A 26026-nucleotide genomic window follows, 5' to 3' on the forward strand; every position below is an offset into this window, starting at 1 on the left:
TTCAACCTAGCAATTTAATTTAAAAAAGATTGTAAAACTATTAAAAAAAATTTTTTTTTAAAATAGTGCAATGCAGGAAGTGCATGAGCATCAACAATTCTTTTTGTTTTGTTTACAAGTTATTTTTCTTTTCTGGTATTAATAACATGATCAATGTTTATTGATTATAAAATATCTGTAAAACTAAAATCTATTCATCGCCACACAGGTGTATTTTTAGATTTGTGAAAAATATATCATCTATAACATAAATCTCACCTCTCTGTTTAAAATGTATGTATGTATGTATGCCTAAAACTTTCAACAGAGGAGACGGATTTTCACAAGATCAGTATCGTTTCGAAGCTCGTCCCCTCGGACAACAAATATTTAAAAAAATTGGCTAAAAACAGTAATTCTTTCACCCTCAACTGGGCACTTTTTTTTTACAGGGAGGGGTTGCTTTTCTTCGCCAACATTTTTTAGCCTTAATTTAAACCTTTGCCATTTTTGGTTCGGTGATGGACACAATGGCAAAGATGTCACTTTTTTTTCATGTTCTTTTCCTTCTTTGCGGTACGGGTTCGAGCCTGCTTGCCTGCCTACTCCCACTTTTTTTTTTTTTTTTTTTTTTTTTTTTTTGCTCAATACACATCTCCAAACACCTGGGCAATGCCGGGCACCCAGGCTTAGAGTCTAAGACTAAATAAATAAAAGCGACAACTTTATAGCTAAATTTTTTAAAGAATTTGAATCTAACATTGTGTTGGAATCATCCCATCACTAAATACTCATCTGACTACAACTAATATGGATATTTACCTTTGACACATTTGTATTCCACTTGAAAATAGTTACTGTTTGTGTTGTTGCATTTATTGGTCATTCGCCCAACGTTACCGGAGGGTAGGTTAATGCTGCATGTATCCTGGCCAATACATGGGTAGTTCTGCTCTTCATCCAATGTGCAATTATTTTCATCGGGATTATAATGACAGCTTCCATTTGGACTGTAGCCATAAAAAGACCTCAAGATCTGGACCATAGAACCAGTTGGACACTTGATGTCCAACGATTTCTTCTGCTTCTTTAGACATGCACTGATCATGGCACCTAAAAGAAAAAAGATTAAAAAATGAAAATTCACATTAACACTAAAAAAATGAGGAAATCTGATTGAAATGGCTGCTATCACTTATTTCAGTAATTTAGAATAAGTTTGATAATGTCTATAAAAGAAATGGTTAGGCATTAAAAATAGTTTGTTTTTTTTGTTTTTTGTTATGAGGAATCATTTGCATTTAAAATTCAGTTAGCATTATGCATCTAAAATAGAGAAAAGCATGCTTAAAAAGTGTCAACATTATATGTTAAGGAGCCAAAGCAAAACAAAATAGCTAGAGTTTTATCTGATGTCGTGTTTATCTAAAAACGGAAAAAAGTGAATACTGCTTTCTTTTTTTTTTATTTAGATGCATAATACAATAGCGGGGATGATACGACACAAGGGTCGTTAAGTGGGATTTGAAGAGCTAGCGCTCTAGAAGAAGAGCACTATCGCCTGCAAAAATGCCTGAGCAGCTCTGCTAACATTCCTTAGGCATTTGACCTGAAACTAACCCCTTCTCACATGACGAAGACAAAGCCTGAGTGGGTAGACTTCCTAGAACTGCACATGACCTGCAACATACCACAGTCAACTAGAAAAAAGCCATTTCAATAATGGCATTGACTTTATTGACTTGGTGCCGAGGGAATTTCTTATCACAGCGATTATTGATTAATAAATTGATGCAATATTCATTATGATCAAATATGCCAGAGCTATTATTTGCAATAGGAAGAGCAGATTTCGCTTGAAAGTTAGTCGACAATTCGGAATCTTAACTGATTGTTCTAAGGGAGGTAACTCTAATCTAGTTGAAAAAAAAAAATTTTTCTTACAATTATTCGAATGTTTAGAAAAATTACAACATCGTCGCATTTTATATTTTGTTATCAGTTTTATAAGACTGTGACATTAAATGAAGTAGTTAAAAAAGTCATTTTTTTCTTACAATTCTTATAGTAAAATAGAGTTACCTCCCCGAGAACAATGAGTTAAAATTCCGAATTGCTTGTTAAGTCTATCACCAGTAGATTAGTCAAGTGTTGAATAATCGGTTAACTAAAATTGTAATTAGTTTTGATTGAAAATTATTCATTTAAGTTTAAATGATAGTTAAGCATTTTAAGGATTTCTTCAATGAAGACTAGAAAAAAAAAATTCATCGACTGAAATACTAAATAGTCATCCAATTGTTTACATTGTCGACTTATTGATCAATTAATGTCGACTTATTGATCAATTAATGTCGACTTGGAAAAAAAAGTTGGTTTCGTTTGATTATTTCTTTGGGGGCTGAGGGATAATCGATTTTGTTGTTGTCAATTAAACACGAGGTGAACAGGAGAATATTTTAGTTCTCGGGGGGGGGGGGGGGGCGTATTTTCGCCTCTTCCCTAACTGTTGAATTCCATTAATAACTTGGAAAATATCCTCACAGGTCAGGGTTTTTAGTACAAATCAAAATATAACAGGAGTTTAATGAATAAAGTTTTGGATTAGATTTAAAAAAAAATTAAAGCTTTTATTTCTACACAAAGTTGCCACGATGGAGGTAAAAAGTTAGGGTTTAAATGGCATCTAATAATTTTAAATTAAGAGAAAAAAGGTAGACATCAGACGAAGGATATATATAATTTATTAAAAAATGTCGGGTAATTGTGATATAATTAATTTAATGATATTATGACATGGTTACACATTTATAATTGACAATGATCATTTTAAATCCCACTTCGGTTTTTATTTTCTAATCAAACAGATTTTAAATTAATAGCTATATCCAAACAAGGGGACTTTTTATTTTATTTTACGGTTTCGTTATTTGAGATGAGGATTGATTATTCGGATTTTGGCTTACTATCAGTCACAACGTTTCGGCCGATGTAATCTCCGAACTTCTTCGCGTGCATCTTTTCGAACTTGACAACCTGTACGTTATTTCAAACTGATGATAACTTTATTCAATCTACGAAGGTAGATTGTTCTTATTCTGTCAGCCATTACTAAGTGGGAGTATTGACATCGCTATCTTTATCGCCCGTAGTATGAATCGAACAACCTTCGACAAAGAAACCGTCAATTAGAATCGATTGTTATCCAACGCTTTAACTGTTAGACCTTATGTCCATCCGTGACTTCAGTTTGTTAGAATGTCCCCATATATATATATAAAGATATCTTTTATAAATATTTTTTTTACTATCTTTTCTACTTCTCTCTCTCTCTCTCTCTATATATATATATATATAGATATAGTGTATCTATATTTTATTTCTAGACTAATGCGAATGCCTTGATGCCAGTTTTTTGTATGTATGTATAATATACATTGTATATACATACAAAATATAAACCAAGCTATTTTCTACTCTTCTGATGAGAAGCATTAGGCCTCGAAACGCCATGGTTTAGCGTTTTTTTTTTTGTTTTTATCGATCTAATGATTTAATAAAAGTGTTATTTAACTTTGACTTGTGTGTGTGTGTGTAACTGGAGAAAATCGGAGATTACATAGGTCGAAAATCAATCAAGATGGTACTACTAGTCTAAATGATATATATATTTTTTTAAATATATAAAAGTTTACAAGTGTAATATAAAATTTAATAATTCAATTTTTCGAGATTGTTAATGAAATTTTTTAAAAAAATGATTAAAAACTCATCTTACCGTTCACTCCACGGTTTATGATATCCAGGTAAAGTAGAAAAGGTAAAATCAAAAATGACCACGTTGTCGTCGGCGTTGTTGTTGCTGTTGTACATGCCATTATTCCTTTTTTTTTTTTTGTGTGTGTGTGTTGTTGTTGTTGTTGTTGATTCAATGTTCAGGGGAAACACGAACTGTAAAAAAATCAAACAGAATTAGACAATTTAAAAACCGTCAAATGTTAAAAAGAAAAAAAAAATGTACGTATGTAAATAAGACGAAATAAAGCGATCCGTTTAGAGGTTAGAATTCTAATAAGTAAATAAAAACAAATAATTATCACCTTCGCTTTGAAATGGATTGCTCATGTACATCTCGGCATACGTCAGGCCGTCTTTTTTCTCTATACGGTTGAGCGAATGTTAATTGTTTAAATGTTAGTTTTGGTTGGTAATATGCAAACGTATAAAACCTTGTCACAGCCGCAGACGTTCTTTTGTTTGTGTGTCTACTGTGGTTTTAGTACATATACTTTATACATATATACACATACGAGGGCTCCGATCTGTCTCGCTCACAGCTTGGATGTAAGTCTAGCTGACGGCGCACAATACAATGAGGAAATAATAATAGAGTTGTATTCAGTTGGAGCGAGCACCTACCTCGCTAATAATAATCGTCATCTGAATTGATAATTATTAATACTATAAAGATTTCTTGTTTCTTTGTCTCGCTCTTTCTCTCTCTCTCGCTCCATAAAAAAATGAACTCTTCCCCGCTGACCGGCTAATCAACTAAGCTATCCGTTTTTAAATGATCCCTTCTTAAGTGGTCCTCCCAACTCGTCACCTGTCAGTTGATTTGTTCAGAGAACGGATCGTTTTTATTATTATTTTTTTTTTTTAAGCCGACTTTATCCTGCTCCTCCTCTTCTCTTTCTCATGTCTTCTTTCTCTTCGGTGACCAAAGCCATTTGTCCAAGCAGGTTGTCGTTTGGACGAATCCATTGTCCGCCCTCGAGAGGGGGTGGCAGCATCTCTCGCTCCCAGCCCCAGCGTATGTGTGGTTTGTGTAGCAGACGAAATCTAACATAACACAAATTTTCTTTTCTTTTTTTAATAATAATAATAACAACAACAACAACAACAGCAATTAATAGTTAATAATATTACATTTTAAACATCTACTACACATTTAGATTTTTTTCTTTCTAATTTATGTATTAATAAAACTGCCAGACAGGATCTCATGTGTATTTCTTGCCTTTATGTAACTTTCATAGACTGACACTACTACTACTACTATTATTATTATTATTATTATTATTATTTTATGGTATATTTTATTTATTAAATTATTACGTGAAAGTACAGCAACGAACTCATCATCACCCATACCCATGTTTAAAATGGATTATTCTTGACACAATGAAAGGCAACCGGAAGTGAAATGAAAACAGTAATCGTAAATATAACCATTATTATTATTATTTGTACTCTCTAGGAGTTCTCACACAGCTCATGATCAGAAATTACTCACTGACAACAGCCGGTGGTGTTCCCTGGAGTCTGAGTGACAAATCTCCCCAGATTTCTAGTACTCAATCTCTTATGATAACCTTTGCAAATGATTTTGCATTATCGCAACAGCCGCTTACCATTGACTTCTCGTTGACAACAACCATTGATCTTCACTGGAATTTGGGTGGCAACAAGCCTCCTCAAGATCCCAGTCTTCTTCGCACTTATCCAGTACAGTTGAGGTCTGGTCAATGCCTTTCTTCCTCAGTCTTTCCATCCTCCTTGACCCTTCATGACTATTTGGATGGCGACATTTGACGCAGACACATCATTTTTTTAATTTTTTTTTTAGGTGGGGTGGGAGGATTATTATTATGTATCTCAAAAGAGTTCTCACAGAGGTTATCATCAGTGATTACTCACTGATTGTGTTCCCTGAAGTCTGAGTGACAAGAAGTCTCCTCAGATTTTCAGTAATCTCCACCTCTTTCAATAACCTTGACAATGATTTTGCGTCATCGCAACTGCTTGCCATTGATTTCTTGCTGGCATTAATCATTGGTTTTCTCTGAGATTTTGGTGGCAATACGAATCTCTTCCAGTGGAGATCTGGTTAATGATTTTGGGAGGGGGGCAGTTTATAAGATCATCATTATTATTATTTATTATTAATCGAATATTTATTGAAATAAAAAAAATAAAGAAAAACTATTTTACAAATAAATTATCAACCTGACCCTATTCCATATAATATTCTTGTTCCTTAGTTAGTCTGTACGTTACACTTTGTAAAAGTGTAAATACAATTTTGGAACACCAAAACTGCTTAAGAAAAAAGACCAAGTTTGCAAAATTTGGCTTAAAAAATGCCCAATCTGTCAACCCTGGACAAGAATATGAGAGTGATCTCCCTTTGATGTAGCTTCGTTTTCTAATATCATTATAATAATATATGATCAGTTGTAATGATGTGAGGAAAAAAATTGTAGTAAGTTTGATGTGCAGCGGTTCTTCATCGAAGAAAGAAGTCAGCAAACTATTATGTAAAAGGAACATTCGAAAGAAACAGGGCAAAAATAAAAAGAACATTATTTACCAAGAAGCGATGGACTAAAGGAGTAAATTAAAAGTTGTCTCTTACAGTGTCATTTTATTATTTGTATTGAACTATGTAACACAATATTACTTTGTGCGTATACAATCGACACTATTTTCATAGAAATGTTAATAAACTCATATTTGCTGCAGATCATTGGTTTTTCTATCCAAAAAAATTATTATTATTATTATTATTTTGTGTGCGCACGCTATCCAGAAAAATATGAGCTTTATCAAAACATATTTGTTGATTGTGTATATTTCTCATTCCGTGGAATTTCCACAAGTCCTGCTAGTTTTTAATTACCTTCTTTAACCTTGATCTATCTGACAAATACAGCCAGTAGAATAAGCTAATTTTAAGCAAATTGTATAATCAAGCGAATAATTATAAATCATTTAAAAATAAACTCGATGCATTCAGAATTGTTAAAAAAAAAAAAAAAAAAAAACTGAATTTACAGGGACATTCTCGGGTACCTATTTGTTTTCTTCCCCACGAGGGCAAAATTAAACACAAGGTCGGCTTTTAATGTAGAGGAAAATCTAGTTTCTCTAAAAGGAGTTCTCTAAATTGGGACAAACAAATAAAAACTGCCTCAGTCTCAAAGGATTTCTCCTTCACTGATCAAGGATAGAAAAAATGAAATCTTTTTACTCCTAACCGAAAGTTAATATTATTATTATTACTTGATTATTTTTTAACCGAAAGTCAATATTGTTATTACTTGATTATTTTTTTAACCGAAAGTCAATATTATTACTTGATTATTTTTTTTAACCGAAAGTCAATATTATTATTACTTTTCACATTACATTTAAACTTGAGCAGGTTATTTGGATTTATTGGATTACTGTTCTCCTCTTGAGTGTAATTTTCACGGTTCGGTTGATGTAACCCCCGATCTTCTTCGTAGTCTGATGAATCCAAATAATACGAATAATTAATTCTCATCTCAAAAATTCAGATTCAGCAGGTTAGCACAGTCAAGAAAGCAGGAAACAGGGAGGGAATACTAAAGCCCAGTAGTACGAGGGAAGAAACTATTGTAGAAGGCTTTCCAGCATCTATGGACCTCAACGGTAAAGGGGTGGGATTTTGCTGCTTGTAAAACAGACACAGATGCGACATTGTAGCGATCGGGCAGAGTTTGAAGCTCGACTAACAGTGCGGGAATTTTTTAAAACTCTGTCTAAGAGGGAGAGACTAATGATATATACGTCACTTTTTATTATTTTCATATTATTTGAATAATATAATGTGACGTGCTAAGTATTTTCCAGTGGTATATATTCCTCGCCTAACGTGAGAAATGTAATACAAGGGTCGGAAAAGGTATTGAAAAGTCAGTGTCCCTCAGAAAAAGAACTCTGACCAGTAAAAAAAAAAGCCGCGTCAGCATTCTCTTCTTAAAGGTAGAAGGCAAAGCCTGGGAAAGTGAACCTTCTAGAACAGCACAGGAATAGCCTCATACCGTAGTCAACAGAGAAACGGTCCTTGCAGGAATGGTCCAGACCATGGGGTCTCCAAACTACTACCTGCGGGCCAGACCTTTTGGTGCTGGTGACCTTTTGATGGTGAAGGGACCAGAGAAAATTTGTAAAAATATAATTCCTATTTACTTGTCATAACACGGTCGGTGCCCCCCCCCAAAAAAAAATGTAGCACTCTTGATTGGGCCAAAAATTGCCTCAGTTCAGAAAGATTCCACCTTCATTGACAGAAGACAGAACAGAACAGATACTACACTTTAAAATATTTATTTGCAGAATTTCTTTTTTTCAAATTAAAACAAATTAGGCACAAGGTCATTTAAAAATGTGGAGTGGATGGGGAAAAGGGTGTCGTTTGTCACATTAACTGAAAAAAAAAAAAAGAAGTCTATCCTACTCGCAATCGCCATAATACCACATTTACTCTAGGGGCTGTCCTACCAAATCGTCCAAAAAAAAATTATTGAAAATAGATATGTCTACATACAATTATTTCATTGGCGGATACCACACCTTGTTCCTAACCAAGAGGCATAATCATGTTCCAAATAATTTTTAAAAAAACATTTCAGTTTTCCTGTATTTTTTAAATTTCAATAAATATTATACTTGATTAATACTAAATATTAACAGAATAATTCCATGGGTATTTATTAAAATTACATTTAGGCGGGAAACACACACGCGCACGATGGCGTCTCATAGGTTTATTAATACCGAGATAAAGACTTTAGTGTTATTTCTTTTTAATCCCCGACATCGGGTCTGAGTAAGAAAAAAAAATAGGGAAGTGATTTTTTTCATTTTCTTTTTAATTGCTAGCACGCGTGTTCAAGATAAAGAAAAGATTGTGGAGATGGAGGGTGAAGATGTGGGGGGAGTTAGGTCACGGAAGAGTCAGAGACGGAGGCGGTGATTTTTTTTTTTTTCTTTGTGTGTGTTTGTGTGTGATATTGCTTTTTTAATATATAGTTGTGTGTGAGAGAGATAGAGATTTTTTTCTTTCGCGTAGCAGCTCCCACATCCTTTGCTCCCAAGCGCCCTAGCCCTAACCCGCAATCATTCGGACTCATTCAAGGAAGAAAAGAAAAAAAAATAAATAAATAAAGGGGGTGGGACAATAATTAGAATGTTTCTTTCTTTTCCTTTCTCTTTTTCAACCTTTCCAATGCAACACCTGTCTTTCTAGTTTGACAAACAAAGGACAAATTCTGATATCTTACCGACCAACTGGCACGTGGCAGAAGGTCGACTGCCGGGACCGGTTGGTACGGTCGGGCAGGAGGCGAAAAACACGGGAGTGAGGAGGTGAGCTTAATAATAAAATATTGAAGCAAAAACGGCAAAGAAAATAATAATAATACCCTCTCGTTTTTTTTTTTTTTAAGTCGATTTGCTTGCTGGCTGCCGGGCAGGCGTAGTCGCCGCTTAAAAAAAAAAAAAGTATCTGGGTGCATCGGCATTATTGAACAAGTGGTTACTTGGTCTGTGGTGGCACACTTCCCCCGCACAGGCGACACGTGCCCAGCTTACTCCCTTCGGTATTGGACCACGCGCGCAGCAGCAGCGACGTTTATACGCATTTTATACCTGTCCTTTTATTAATTGTATGTATGGCATACCGGCACAGTGGTGCTGGTGCAGTGCACCACCACCGTAACTTTTTTTTTTTTTTTTTTTTAATAGACCGTCAAGCTAATATAATACGGTTTTATACGGTCGCATGAGGTCATTCTCCCAGGCCTTACCTCTTTTCTCGAAAGGGATGATTGATGATTTGTTGCCTATTGTCTGAGGTGCTGACTGCTAAGGTGCTCAGCTCAGCTCAGGTGCTCCCTACGGGTGAATGCAGGCGGATTCGATCCACAACTTTTGGTTTAGTTGGATTCGCTCCCGAGTTAGAACCACTTTAAGTATTTCGGGGTTGTATTACTGTACACATAGATTCGAAAAATTTGTCAACAAAAACAAATATATAACAGATAAATGTTATCAAAGGCAAGATAAGTTACTTTTCTACCTAACTGGATCTGCTTTTAGTGGTTTTATTCAATGTAACATGTTTATTCAGCTCGAAAAACTGTTTATCGATGTATTGGAAAATTTAAAATGGCGCCCAAGTTGACATGGTAAGTTTGGGAAAGGGGGTTAAAAATAAAAAATAGGGTTTGTTTTACAATCCACAGAGATTCGAAAAAGTGGTAAAAAATATCTTGCTCTTGATAACATAAATGTTATCAAGAGCAAGATAAGTCACTCTTCTACATATCTGGAAAAGTTTTTAGTGGCTTTGCCTTTGCTCACTTTAAAAATTTTCGGTTCGAAAAACAGTGTGTAGCGACTGTAGCGTTACGTGATAACAAGAAAAATGGGTAAAACTATACAAACACCGTGACAGCGAATTAACCCCTAACCCTAACCCTAAACCTAACCCTAATCCTAACCCTAACGCTGTCACGGTGTTTGTATAATAATACCGAAAAATGGGCGCGAATTGGCTCCTAAAATTCAAAGTTTGGAAATGAGTTAAAACTAAAAAATATCATACAAAATACTGTTTGAAACCCACCCAATATATGTTACCGTGATAAGTAAGAAAGTACAGTATGATTAAAAACAAAACAAAAAAAAAACTCTCCATCTTAAGAATATCAAAACGTTATTTCAGCACGGTTACAAGCAAGCAATTAAACAGAATGTACTTATGCACTGCATAGGATGTTCAAACGTCATCGCCTAAGAAAGTAGAATCTTATTTGGAGGTAGGATAGCTGAGGGTTCCCATACAATAATATTGTTATTATCTTTTAAATGAAAATGAATTAATACAGTATCGTTTGTTTATTAAATTATTAATTGAACTAAATTGTTATGAAGATGAGACTAATTTTGTTTTGTTAATGTTGTTTCGATCACGAAGTAATTCATTTTTTTTTTTTTTTTTAACTATTAAAAATGGTTGGCGGACCTCCTCCCTGTCGTAAAATTAATCACTTTTCACGTTTTCTTATTTTTCCTGCGGATCATCGTCAATAACAGACTTACCTTTCATATTAGCAGGAAAAATAAAGTTTAACGTGGGGATCACTTTTAAATTATTACGTTCTATTAAATTGATACCCCACGTTGCGGTCGATTAGCAAAACTCTCCTTAAGCGGGTTTGTATTACACATAGATTCGAAAAAGTTGTCAAAAAAACAAATATATAACAAATAAATGTTATCAAAGGCAAGATAAGTTACTTTTCTACCAAACTGTGTTTTTATTCAATGTAACATGTTTATTCAGCTCGAAAAACATACAGTGTTTACCGATGTATTTTGTTTTACAATCCACAGAGATACGAAAAAGTGGTTAAAAAATTTAAAATAAATGTTAGCACTTTACATTCATTAATCCTTATCCTCGAGAGTGGCCTTCTGACCTTGATAAGTGGTGACTTCCACATAAAAAGAAAAATAATAACAAGTTACGGGTTTTTATTTTAAATTTTTTAACCACTTTTTCGTATCTCTGTGGATTGTAAAACAAAATACATCGGTAAACACTGCATGTTTTTCGAGCTGAATAAACATGTTACATTGAATAAAAACACGAAAAATATATCCAGTTTGGTAGAAAAGTAACTTATCTTGCCTTTGATAACATTTATTTGTTATATATTTGTTTTTTTGACAACTTTTTCGAATCTATGTGTACAGTAATACAAACCCCAAGTTACTCTTCTACCTATCTAGAAAAGTTTTTCTCACTTTGAAACGTTTACTCGGTTCGAAAAACAGTGTCTAGCGTTAGGTGCGAACAAGAAAAAAATGGCGGCGAGCACTAGCAGGCATAAATATACAAAATACTGTTAGAAGACCACCCAATAAATGTCACGGTAACATATATTGGGTGAGTTTCAAACAGTATTTTTTTTTTTTTTAATTCTTGTTCACATCTTACGCTGGACACTATATATTTTTCGAACAGATTAAATGTTTTAAAGTTTAAAACATTTAATCTGTTCGAAAAGTGAGTAAAACCAGTAAAAACTTTTCCAGCTAAGTAAAAGAGTAACTTATCTTGCCTTTCCTAACATTTATTTGTTGTATATTTGAACTTTTGACCACTTTTTCGTATCTCTGTGGATTGTAAAACAAACCCAATTTTTGTCACAAACCAGAGTGCCTTCCTCTTTGGGGAGCTAGATATACCCACATTAAAAGGCGATTTTGTGTCCAACTTTGCTCTCATGGGGAGTTGGTTAAAAGGAACACTTAAATAGGGAACAAACAAAATATGTTCTTTAAATCAACAGATTTCAATTTCAGCAATTATAAAAATCTCTAAATTATATTCTCGCGTCTCGTGTGTATATGTTCGCCTCTACGTGACTTACATGTTATTTATTATTTTAAATTATGGAGCACTTACTGATCCGCGCTATTTTTTAAATCGTATTTCAAAAATTAAAGTTTTATATATTTTTTTTTATTCAATTGTAAGGTTAAAAAGTATAGAATAAGTAGGTGTGTCAGAAACTTCGTGAAAAATATTGAATAATTCGACCCCCTGTCCTTCCAAGCTTATAACTACTCGAAAAATGTAATTCAAGCCCTATTTTTTTTTTTTTCAATTAAAGGAGCAAGGACCAAGATTTCATTTAAAAAAAATAAATAAATAAATAAACAACGTGATTAAAAAAAAAAGGTTTTAAACTTCGGACTTTACAGGTAACTTTCTAAAAAAACTACTTTTTTTTGTTTTGAATTTGAATATCTTATTTATTGATCTTTTATCTTCAATTTGTGATATATAAAACTTTGGTGAATAAATTAATTTACTTTTTAATAGACATTTCAAAATGGGAGGGCGTGAATTAAAAAAAACACGTTTGTCTAAAATATTATATTCTGTTTATTGGAAAGAGCATAAAATTTCACATTGACCCTGAAAATATCGTAAAAATTTAATCAATAGAAAATTTGGGTTTGTACTGTACACATAGATTCGAAAAAGTTGTCAAAAACAAATATATAACAAATAAATGTTATCAAAGGCAAGATAAGTTACTTTTCTACCAAACTGGATATAATTTTCGTGTTTTTATTCAATTTAACATGTTTATTCAGCTCGAAAAACATACAGTGTTTACCGATATATTGGAAAATTCAAAATAGCGCCCGATTCTCTCTTTAACACGGTAAGTTCGGGAAAAGGTGTTATAAATAATAAACTAGACAAAATAGGGTTTGTATTACTGTATACATAGATTCGAAAAAGTTGTCAAAAACAAATATATAACAAATAAATGTTATCAAAGGCAAGATAAGTTACTTTTCTACCAAACTGGATATATTTTTTTGTGTTTTTATTCAATGTAAGTTTGGGAATAAACTAGACAAAATACTATTAAAAAAAAACACACCGAATATATGTCAAGTTATGTCACGGTAACATATATTGAGCGAATTTCTAAGGGTTTGTTAATTCCTCGGCATAAAAAAAAAAAGAACCTTCTTCTTTCGACCGAAGGCAGAACAGATACATCTTCATTCATTTTATAAAAATAATGAACTCCGAACGGTGTCTGTTGTAAAAAAAACCACGTGGGTGAAAGTGCGGTAGAGTACCAACTAAAAACTTACCTTTTAAAAAATTTGATTTTTAGGTGTATTTGAGTTTGTTTTGAACGAATATCACATTTAAAATTGTCGCTGACAAGTAGTCTTCATACCTTTTATTTTCAATATATTCTTTAATGGTTTTTACGGGTGACCACGTTTGTTTTCGTGCGCAGATTAAATTTGTTTGCAAAAATTGAATTGCGCGGGCGAAAACAAACTTAAATGTAATATTCATTCCAAACAGGCTTGAACCACGGCTACCGAATATATTTGAACACACCTAAAAATCACTTTTAAGTTTTTAGTTGGTAATACTCCCCAATCCAGTGCACATTGATATTTGCCTTGCTTTTGTTTAGAATTCAAGTCTTTATGATGTCTGTAAAAGATTTTTCTGTATTTTTAAAAAATTAGGTTGAATTCTAGATAACAATTTTAAACATTTTTATTTTTTTCGTTTATTTCAAGTCCACAAATGTGACTTGGTTTTTGTTTCACCGACGCGTGATTTTTTTTTTTTTTTTTTTTCGGTGATCGAAATAAAAAACGGCTTCATTGATTTTGAACGAAGGAGGAGTGCGGCCAAGTTACGTTTGATTTATACGTCAGTTTAAATACTTTAAAATTACTCTGAGTTTCACGGTAGGTAAACACAAGTCAGCCATGCTTGTGCTAACATCTTATTAATGGTGACTTACATGGGCTTTCTATCGTGACAATTACAAATACGTTATTAGTTTTGTTTTTTTCTTTTTAAGCTTTTAGTAGCTCTGAATGACGTCTCTCCCAGTCTCTTTTCACTTTATAAATGCTGACTAGCATTATGTCAGACCAGAATTGCCGTCAAGGCAAGAATTAAAAGCTACATCACACGTTTTGCCCCACTCTGACTCGAGTAAGATATTGCTTCCAGACCTCAGTATTTTTTTTTGTTTTGTTCTTAACGGCAATTCTTCATTCACCATTAAATTGACGACTTTCCTAGGTTTTCGAGTATGCTAAAAACGAATATCAGCTTTAAATTTGGAACAGACAAGTAGTTTTAAAACCGTTATTAAATAATGTAATCCATGTTTCCACTGACGGCCATATTTCTTTTTCAATTAAACAAGTACTTATTGCGTATGCGTGTTACAAAATACCCCTCCTCGTCATGTTAAAAATGACGAACGCCATTAACATTTATTAAGTAATACATTGGGAAAAAACGCCTTAATATCTAGAAAACTACTTGTTTGTCCTAAATTTGAATGTGATATTCGTTTTCAGCATACCCAAAAACCTCTAAAAGTCGTCATTTTAAATGTGAGTGTTAAGTTGCCGTTAAAGTAAAAATTTATCCTGACCTCCACCATCAAACTCGCTTTCACCTTTCCTGTCCAATACCATTCTTTATAGACATTAGACGGCGAAGATTCGTATTCCTCTATCTGAAGTTTCAACGAAAAAAAAAACGTGCAGACAATTAAGGCAGGTGTATTTGATATTTCTCAAATAAAGGAACTCATTAAGGAGGTGCTTGTGCTGATGTTTTAAACCAACGCATTTCAGGTGAAAACATTATTACGTACTAGGAACTCCTTCCTCTCATAATGTTTCGATTGTGATGGTGGTCTCCATGGATGGAATGTATCATTTGAATATCACGACTGAATGTGTATGTAACGCATTCAAAAATTACATAAGGTTGGGGGGTAATAGTCAGACGAATTCGTCCCCGGAAAACTTGTGCCTTTTGGCCAGGTAGGAAAACTGGTCCCTTATTGAATAAATAAGGGACCAGTTTTCCTACCTAGCAAAAAGGTACGAGTTTTCCGGGCACCAGTCTAGACCTAATAAATTTGTATGTGGCATCTGTTATTGCAAACGTACAGTAATTTGGTCCAGAGGGGAATTTCTGCAATCAAAATATTATCTACAGGATTTACGTGGCATGTCGAAATTAGTATAATTTCCAAAAAATTATGAAAACTGATGCACTGGAAGATGTGCTTAATGTATTTAAAAAAAAAAAAAAAAATCATCCACAATTATGTTCTAATATTTTGTGTTTAAAAATATCGGAATTACAATTATTTAGTCAAAAAGATCGATTGCAGTTACTTCCCCTGGATCTTGAGAACTCTTCAACATTATATACATATATAAATCGATAAGTTCGATAAATGTTATTTTTACTTGTAATAATTTTTTTACCGGAATATTTTTTGGAATTTATATTATTTAAGGGAACAGCATCGCAAGAACTTGTTTACATTGGTCTTGAAGACGACCATGTTGTAGTCAGCTGGAAAGCAGGCAAGAGTTCCACAGACAGGCAGTTCTAGGAAAGAAACTTTGTTCATGAAATTTGCGTTTAGTTTTCGGCACTGATAGAGAGTAGGAGAATTTGATGGTAGTGGTTGTATCTTCTTGTTGTGAAAGTTTGGTGGGAGGGAGAACTTTTGAGTGGAGCTCAGATGAGCACTTGTCATGAAAATAACGGTAGAGCAGAGACAGACTTGCAAAGTCTCTTCTGTGGGGAAAGAGGTTACAGAGAGGAGAAAGGGGCATTACTTACTAGATTGATGAATTAATGAAGAATGCTGTTCAAAATCCATATAGATGATTTTGTTTGTAGTGGTGAAGGATTTGTAAAGAACCATCTACACTTATTGGAGCAACTTCTCATCTCAGTCGGTACAGTTTATTACCGCAGATAGAGCAGATAGTAGACTTCAGGTTTTATAGAAGAGTTTTTCTTCTTCTAGGACTGAGGGTGTGTCTCTTCCTGTAGTTTTAAACCCAATTTCTGATACAAACGTGGAAATTTCTATGTCCTGATGCGGTACATACAGCACCTAGTATTCCCAAATGGTCACCCATCTATTACTGACCAGAATCATGATTGTTTAACTTCGGTCATCTAAAGAGAATTAGTGTGTTAACATGGTTATGTTATATATTTGTGTGTGTGTAGCAGGCTGTCTGGCATTGCCCAGTCATGAAATATGGTTAAATATATTTTAATTTATGCAGATTTTCTATTTATTATATTGCACCCAAAATATAGTAATTTCAAAAATTAAAAAAACATATGACATCAGTGCCATCAGCTAGAATCAAAACCAAAACATATAGCAGTCCAGCATTATTCACTGGCATCGATATGCATATCAAAACTTTAAAAATAACGTTATTAAACATATCAATGTATATTTGTGTATGCAGAAAAGATACACATTTAGTCAATTTACACCTTTCAAATTCCAATCTTGTTCAATTTTGACACTTTAACAGCTATTTTTACTGGCTAAAAACCAAATTAAATTTGGTTAAAATCCCCTATATGTCAAGTTTCAAGTCTGTAGACCAAAAATTGGCAGTAGTTTGGTAGAGACCGTTCCTCACACAGACAAGATTACTTTTATATATGTACATAGATGAGAGAGAGAGAAAGACACACACAGAGAAACATACCTAGCTTTATATAGATGTATTAATTTTTTTTTTTTTTTTTTTAAATCTACAGTGATTATCTTTTTTAAAAGAAAAAATAAATGAGTATGAAAAATACATTTTAAATTCCACAGATTCCATTTTTTTTTTTTTTTTGTAATGTGATCGTCAGATGACATTGATGGGTGAATAATGACATTCTTGTCATAACCTGAAAGCTTGAAATACTTCACATCACAGTTTGTAGTGTGTTATTTACACACACACACACACACACACACTTCGTTATTCACAGAGTATTATGCTGTATCACAGCTCATCAGTGAGGCTAGACTGTTTTTACAACAGGTAGAAGTGGTTTCCTTTATGTAATCAGCACAATCCTACTATAATGATTAAAATCGAAATGTTTATATTTATCCATATTTGCTGTATCACACCTCCTCAGTGTGGCTAAACATTGTGTTTCGAACTGAGGTTCGAAACCTGACTGCTAATGTTACATAGTTGGTCCGGGCAACACCAAGTTAGCTGGACTTATTATTATGATCATTCTTGATATTTGTAAAAATAAAATGTCAGAAAGAATGTTAGCTAAGCAAAAGGGTATTTTTTTGGATAGAAATTATTTATGTTAAAAAATAGTTCCCAAAAATGTCAACTTAGTGAAAAAAATGTTAACTAACATAAACGAAATATGTGACGAAGGTGGATCATCCGATTTGTGTCTTTGGTCACATGAACTTAATGACGTAACAAAACAGTTTAGAGATACACGTAGAGAGATTAGTTTGATATCCAACACACTAACAGACAGACGGAGGTCTTGTTCACCAGGGTTTTGACTTGACGCCCTGTGGAAGCCAAAGGGGCGAAATAGCAAAATGTTGACTTGCACAAAGTGTGCCCAAACTCCAAGAAGGGACCCAGCATGGAAATACATGATTATATCCAAATATAATTCACATCTTGGCGTTTGGCTTTTTTTGGAATGAAAAGCATCTTTAATTTCAGGAAGAGGAAAGAAACTTTGTGAAGGTATGTGTCTTTTGCTGGTGATCCCACCGACAATGTTATCCGTCCCTTTGGTAAAGACTGTGTAAGTTGTCATTGTCAGTAGTTGTTATGCATACTGTTATAAAAAATATCCACACACACATCAACATTATAGATGATCAATAGACGTTATACGCACATTCAAGGAACTAGATGATCTCATAATGTTAAAACATGTATATAAAGTTAACGCGGTGAAAAGTAATTTTAGTTTTCATAACTAACATAAACTGGAATTTGGATAAATAATAAAGACGATTTTTTGATGACGTCAGAGAACCAAAGAAAGGGATAATTTAGATAGATATATATGTGGGCAGTGAGGAGAAATCAGTTCAGTATTCAACGCGTTAGCGGACAGATGGGGGCCTAATGCTCTAGGGTTCGGAGGTGACGCCCGTGGTTGTCAAAGATGGTGAGATAACAATATATAGACTTGTCCGAAGTGTGCCAACTCTGAGAAGGAACTCAGCATAGAAGTAAATGATCATATCCGAATATAATTCACGTCTTGGCATTGTTTCCCTTTTCGAAAGATATCTTCAATTGCAGGAAGTATGAAAGAAATTTTGAAAAGGTATGTGTCTTTTGATGGTGTCCCCACCGACAATGTTATCCGCCCCTTTGGTAAAGACTGTCTGTGTAAGTTGTTATTGCTAATAGTTGTTATACACACTGTTATATAAAAATATCCACACACACATTAAAACTATAGACGATCAATAGACGTTATACACGCATTCAAGGAACTACACGATCACACATTATTAAAACACATATCAGCAATATTACCAGTCAGCCAAATCTGCTCACAATCCTAATGATACCAGATCAGGCTGTCTGAAGATATTAACTTCTTGGCTTAAATGCACCAAACATTGATGTCTTTTTTCTTTTTTTTCCAAATTTAATCATGTTCTGCAAAGCCAAAAACAAAAAATAATTTTTCTCTACAAAACAGCAAAACCAGACATCGTCAATAAATAAACTTTTACCGAAATGATCAAACGTGAAAAGGGTTGATACGCCATAAAACAAATCAAACAAACTGAACATCATGAATTTGAAGATATAAAGAACTTAAAGCATAAAACATTGTTTTGTTTTTTTTTATTTCCAGATTCGGCATTAAATAATCTAAAAAGGGCTGATGTGTCATATAAGCTAAACAAACTAACAAAGGGAATATCCAAAATTAGACTTCTAAATCTGAATCAAGACAGCAAACCTTGCGCATGCGAAGGACTCACTATCCTTTCAGGTAGAGCTTTATGGCAATAATAAATGTTGCTCATATCTTTAACTCTTTACTTCAGTTTTACAGACCTTGAAATGCTAACATTCTGAAAGTGTTTATGCATCTAAATGTGGATTCACACGACTCAAGAAAATGAATTCTAGCTACTAGCCTGATTATTATACATAAATATTCCAGTATCTCTATTTTGGTTTCAGTTCCGTGCGTATTTCAGAGTACATAAGAACTGTAGATGGAAATGACGACGCTATCGACAAAAACTTTCCCACACAAATCCACCAGACAAATACGCAGCGTTATGTTGAAATTTTCTTTCATTGGAAAAAAAGTTCTGTTATGTGTGTTTTAGATAAAGTGGGAAGTATATTCTTCATTCATATTTTTATTATAACTGCCTTTCTTTTTTCAAATTAACATTTTGTCTGCCCATCGATCTGTCACGCTTAAGTTTAAAATAGCATTGTCATCACAAAGTATGCATATTGAATGGATGTATCTTATTTAAGAAGTGTCCAATCATATTTATATGAAAGCATGCTTAAGTTTGAAATAGTTTGTTTTTTTTTGGTTTGTTATGCTTAAGTTGGAAATAGCATGACGATTATGAATTTTAAAGCCAATTTAAGTGACTTTCTATTCGACAGTTTCAGTGCTTCCAAATTTCTTTTGAATTTTGCTAGGTTACAAAGTAATGATTTTTCTTTTCAAACGTTAACAAAAGATTAAAATTGATTGTACATTACTGAATTTTTTTAGATGAGGATTGGTTATTCGTATTATTTGAATTCTTAAGACTACTGTTCTCATCTTGAGTATCATTTTCACAACATTTCAGTCAATGTAACCTCCGACCTTCTTCAGGTGTATTTTGTCGAACTCAGAAATAAATAAAGGGTTCCATTTGAAATTCCATCCAAATTCAACAGAATGCACCTGGACAAAGTCGGAAGTTACATTGACCGAAACGTTGTTAAAATGACACTCCAGATGGGAACAGTAGTCCAAAGAATCCGAATAATACAAATAACCAATCCTTATCTAAAAAAGTTCAGAAACGTACAATCAATTTTAATCTCTTGTTAATTTTTGAAAATTGATTGTATGTTTACTGAAGAACCAAAATGCATTAAAGTGGATTTAATTTCCTAGTTAAATTATTAATAGGATTAAAAACATTTTTAGTACTTTACGCTTTTGTCTTTTTGATTTCAATAAATAATTGATTAATAGTAAATAATGTGCAAGTCGCGTAGAGGTGAGAAACAGACACATGAAAAATGGTTCTGCAACTTTATTAATATAGAAATTAATTATTTCCGCTCATATACAAGAACCAAAACCTTTAAAAAAATAAATTCAGATACTAATTTTACAGGCGAATGGGGACCGTCTTTGAATTTAATTTCCCCCTTGACAATTTCACCTCTGGAGGAAGCTGATTCAAACCAGTTAGGTTGAGTGCCGTGTAACATACAAACAAATGATACTAATTTTATTATTATTTCCAATCTTTATTTGATAGAAAGAAAAAAAAAATTGCAATGCTTTAAAATAAAGTAAAAAGGAACTAAAAAAAAAAAAAAACTTGGACTAGTTTAAGAGAATGGCTTAACAAGAACTTATTTACATTGGACTTTACAACGATCATGTTGTAATCAGCTCGAAAGCATCATCATCATAATATTGTATGAATCTGAGGATTCTGTTGTCGGCATTAGTTTCCCTGATATTTTTCTAATCAGAATTCTTTCTAGACAGAAATCTTCTATTATGAGAGGGACCACAGGAAGGTTGCCAACATCCTAAGTGAAAGTGATTTTTGTAGAATGAACTGGATTCGCACTTGGGACACCCAGGTCATAAGGCCGTGTTTATTAACCACTTGGAAAGTAGTCCCATAGTATAGAGTTTCACAGATGGGCAGAAACACAGAAAAGAAACTTAGCAATTGAGGTATGAGAGTGGAGCAAATTGGGCACGCGTTGCTAAGAAAAGGAGTCATTTTCTTATGAGCTGTTGTATCGAAAAGCCCTAAATCCTGTAACAATTTGTTTCAAGCAGATTGTTGAAAGCTGGTTGTCTAACAAAGGTTAAATTCCCGTTTCAACTCAGCTCAACACAATGCGCTTCAACACCTCCATTGTACTTGTGTCAATTGCTTTTCTTTGGATTACGTTCGTTCTGCTTTGAGGCATTTGAGCATCTTTTTATTATTTCGATGTTAACTTCCATAAATGCCTTTACTTATCTTAGTAAACACAAAGATTAGCGATAGTTTAACGCATTTCTTTGTATGCTCGTATTACAGCGAGTGCCACATGCCAGTGCATTATCTCCTTTGTTGTAACGATTATCCTGTAATTCAAAGAGTGAAATTATTTTTTATGGTCATCATTCCAATAATCCTATCATCTCAACTGTGGTCGGCCATCTTTGTTGACCATCTGTTTTGTTGATACGCGTACTGCTGAACTGTTTGGTTTAAAACAACTATAGGAATCCTAGCCAGGTGTGGTGGGTAATCCGAAATATTTAAAACGTAAAACGGGAGTTACTTGTTTTGCACTTCTATATATATATATATATATATATATATATATATATATATATATACTGTTTTGTTTACTGTTTAATACTTATTCTCTTAAGTAATTTAGCTTTTTATATAAAATCAATATTTCATTGTCTATAAAACATCTGCATTATAATCTTGCTGTTGAATTGATATGCTAAGCGCTCGCCTCTGACTCCTGAAATGTTAAAAGTTCCAACTCTAGGCTATAAAATCTTTGTCAGTTACTTAATATATAAAAATATATTTCATGGAAATCGCTCTGGACAAAGCATGAAGCCTCTTAATGTAAGGAACTAAAAACAGCAACAACAAAAAAATACTACATCAAAAACTTGCCAACAATAAATGTTAGATGGATAAATTCCAACCCAGAGAACAGCAATTCTTTCTCCTTTTTCGGAAACCGTGCTTAATGTGAGGATTAAAGGATGAAATAAGGGAAGCAAGGGTTACGAGGTTGTCGAAAGTAAATCCAACATCCATTTTCTACTCTCCTTGCTGACATATTAAAAGTTTAACCTAAATAAAATGTAAACCGAAAAATCACACCTTGATTTTAACTATTTTTCACTTGTTGTTGTGTAATTTGCTGTAGATTAACATGTTTATAATTTATTTTAATACAGTGTGCCATCCGATCCTGCAATGTGCTAATATACATTCTTAAATAATCACCATAAAAGAAAAATCAACTATGAGTGACTAGCCAATTTGCATATCTTATTGCTTTTGTATCATATTATTGGCCATAGATTAACAGACTTCCCTATAATTTATTATTAGTTTTTTTTTTTTTTAAATATTTCCAATCCATCAGTTTTGTAATATGTAGAAATTCTTAAAAACCCACCACAAAAGAAGAATCAGCTACAGGAAATAGCTTATAATTTTAGTAAGAATTATCGTAATTAGTAAGATGTTTTGGTGGATGGAGCTTTGAGATGAGGTGGCATGTTAGATGTCGAGAAATAGTTGTCTTAGTTATGTCAACATATGTATTATTCTTATAGAGACATTCTCTTACTGGGCATTTAAACATATAGAAATGCTAGTTTTTAGTAGAATATACATATTAATATATATATATATATATATATATATATATATATATATATATATATATCTTCAGTATAATCTAATATATAAAGTAAAGTTGGTCTCTGATAACTTGTTTCCTGCGAAATCAGTATTTGATTCTGTTCCATCAGTGAATTCCTTCCCAGAAATATTTTGATTCAGTTGGAATTATTTTCGTATGGACACCATCTTTAAAAAAAATATATATACAACTCTGTATTGATCAATACAGATTAATTCATTTTGTTTAGAATAAAAAATACTATGAAAAAAAGAAAAAAATATATGGTATAGATGAAAAAGAAAACACTCACCTTCAATGCTGGCTCGGAACCGCTATTATTGTTAATAACATATTGATTTTAAAGAGCAAGCATATGTTGTTTTTTTTTTTTTTTAATGAAAAAATCCCAAGATTTCAATTAAAGATAAGTGATATGTGATGAAGCATGACCAAAAACAAAAACATATCAAAATATTTGTGCTGTTATTAATAGCACAACTTTCACTGACTTTGATTCTTTAATCAATGGACTTCCACTGACTCCAACCATTGAGCTGTGATTGTAATTCAATATCTTCATTGATTTCATCTGTCTTTTTTTTTATATGAGTTTGTAAATCTGTCTATATCTATAAAATATTGTTGGACAAATTTCAAAAGTTAGACCTAAATAGCATTTAAGCTGACAAATCGAACTTTGATTCTGACTAGCCAATTTGCATATCTTATTGCTTTTGTATCATATTATTGGCCATAGATTAACATACTTCCCTATAATTTATTATTAGTTTGTTTGTTTTTTTAAATATTTCCAATCCATCAGTTTTGTAATATGTAGAAATTCTTAAAAACCCACCACAAAAGAAGAATCAGCTACAGGAAATAGCTTATAATTTTAGTAAGAATTATCGTTCCTTATTGTTTAAATATTTTTTCTCTTTAGATCTTATTATTAAACAAACCTACAAGTTTGATGCTATAGAAAATAGAAATATTCATAACAATGACATGTTAGTATAGCTAATCCTGTATGAAATACTTTGATGAAAAGAACATGTAAAGATTAAAAACGCAGAACTGATTTAATGGTTGCAATTATCTCTATCTCTACTATTATATAATACAAACTTTGTATATGTGTGAGAGTTCATTCCCTATGGACTCGAAAATGGCTGAAATTATTTTTTTTTTCTCCGTTTTAATTTCACATGAAGGTAATTGGTGTGTCTGGGAGTGTTTTATGGAGATTTTTTTTTTATCGGAATGTGTCTGGAGTATCGAAAATCGATAATTGAAAAACATCCGATTTTTGATGGAACATGTATTGATCCTCATTCAATCCTGGACAATGCCGAGACACCCTGCTAGCATTGAATATTTTCTTGATTCATGTTTGACAATGATATTGCATTGGAATACAGCTTCTTATTCCAGTAGCTTCTTTCCAATAACTGTAGGATTGTGAGGCTCTCTTTCTGCTGACTGTTTTCTTTCGTTCTTGTTATCTCCTTACATCAAGTGGCTTCATGTCTTGTTTAGAGCGAATGCCATGAAAAGAAACACTTGTTTATTGGATCAAATAATACTTGTAAAACTTTATTAAATACTTGAATTACAAGTGTGTTCACATACCGAACTACAACAAACTCTGATGAGTGATTGCGCTGGCATGATGCACACGTCATTGCCTTGGAATCTGGCAGATGTAACATGTTCAAACAAACTTAACATTTCATGAGACATATTGTATCTTTCTGCCAGCTTGTGTCCACTGAAACAAAGCAGCTTTATTACATCCTTTCCTATCTCAATGCCAACACGTGAATATAATTGTATTGATCCATCTACTGACAGTACTTTGCTTACTGTCTTCTCTGCTTGACACTTTTGGAAATTGACACAGTTGCAGTGAGATTGCTGGGGTTGAGGTGGGGTGGTGCTGCCAGTTTGTGTTCAGACAGAATGACCTAGGAAGCTGTTTAGTCTTGGATGCAGTCTGACATAACTGACACCCCTCCCCCTCCATTCTCACCGGGAATTGTGGCAACTCCAAGAAGGACAAACAAAGTACTGCCAATTGATGGATCAATACAACTGTGTTGATGTTATTGTTGAAAGGTTTAACATCAGAGGGAAGGATGTTATATCGCTCCCATGCCCCAATGGACAGAAAGGATTTTCTTTATCTTCTGCCTGGTCGCTTCCTGTTGTCACAATTGCATCTAATAACGGTCACATTTCTAAATCCAATATGAACCAGTAGATCTTTCCCATGAACAATGCTATTGTTAAGATGGATAAAACGTTAGACTTTGGAATATAGAAAAAGGTTTCTTCATTTATATGTTCTATTGTTACACCTTAACAAACGTAAAGCTTCTAATTAAAAAAAAAAAAAAGGTTACTCAAAAAGTGAAAAATACTAATAAAAAAGCATACATTTTATTTATATATATAATATATATATATATTTAGTAGAAATGGTAATTAATAAAAACTTAAGAAAGTGCTCAATACTGTTGTAGAGCAAATATGCGTTTTATTTTTTATTACCGTATCTTTCTGTTAAGTTACATTATTGTTTCAGCTACCCGACCGTTTTTTTTTTGACCGTCTGTAGCTTCCTCAGACTTTTACGTTACATCATTACGAACATTTCTGTAAAAGTCTGAGGAAGCTACAGACGGCCAAAAAAAATCGGCCGGGTAGCTGAAACAATAATGTAACTTAACAGAAAGATACGGTAATAAAAAATAAAATGTATATATATATATATATTCAGCCACTCTGATGAGTCGTAGACGGCAAAACACGTGCCAGTGGATAATTATATTTTAAAAATAATATATATATGCCGCTCCCCATTTAGGGCGTACCAAATTGGTCAAAGGGAAAATTATTCCCAACTCGCATTTAGGTAAAAATGCACTTTCGTATAAATAATTGAATTCGTTCAATGAGTATCGCTAACAAAAACAAATAAACACACACACACACACACACATATATATATATATATATATATATATATATATATATATATATATATATAATAGTGTTGGGACGATTAATCGGGAATCGGAAAAATTGGAACATTTAGGAATATCAGAATCGGAAAAATTTGTGCATATTTTCAGATGCCAAAAACGATTCTTTTAAT

At 33.0% G+C, this 26026-nt stretch overlaps 2 protein-coding genes across 6 annotated transcripts in view; one reads left to right on the top strand and one right to left on the bottom strand.

The window, feature by feature from the left end:
• Positions 1-26026, top strand: part of LOC145291416 (activating signal cointegrator 1 complex subunit 3-like) — a 958449-nt gene that overhangs the window by 704346 nt on the left and 228077 nt on the right. The window lies entirely within an intron of this gene.
• Positions 1-26026, bottom strand: part of LOC145291418 (uncharacterized) — a 136616-nt gene that overhangs the window by 9859 nt on the left and 100731 nt on the right. For 2 of the 4 annotated variants that reach the window (XM_080137242.1, XM_080137243.1), the window contains exons 2-3: positions 3758-3930; positions 802-1092 (exon numbers count right to left, since the gene is read on the bottom strand). In XM_080137242.1, the coding sequence (XP_079993368.1) occupies positions 802-1092; positions 3758-3857 (391 nt within the window). In that variant the 5' untranslated portion in view covers positions 3858-3930. Of the gene's footprint in view, positions 1-801; positions 1093-3757; positions 3931-4079; positions 5031-10893; positions 11029-26026 lie in introns of those variants that run through there. The other 2 variants (XM_080137244.1, XM_080137241.1) reach the window with 2 other exon arrangements.

The sequence above is a fragment of the Euprymna scolopes genome, chromosome 12, assembly GCF_053919585.1.
Source record: "Euprymna scolopes isolate OS-2025 chromosome 12, ASM5391958v1, whole genome shotgun sequence".
In the NCBI taxonomy this organism is placed as follows: Eukaryota; Metazoa; Mollusca; class Cephalopoda; order Sepiida; family Sepiolidae; genus Euprymna; species Euprymna scolopes.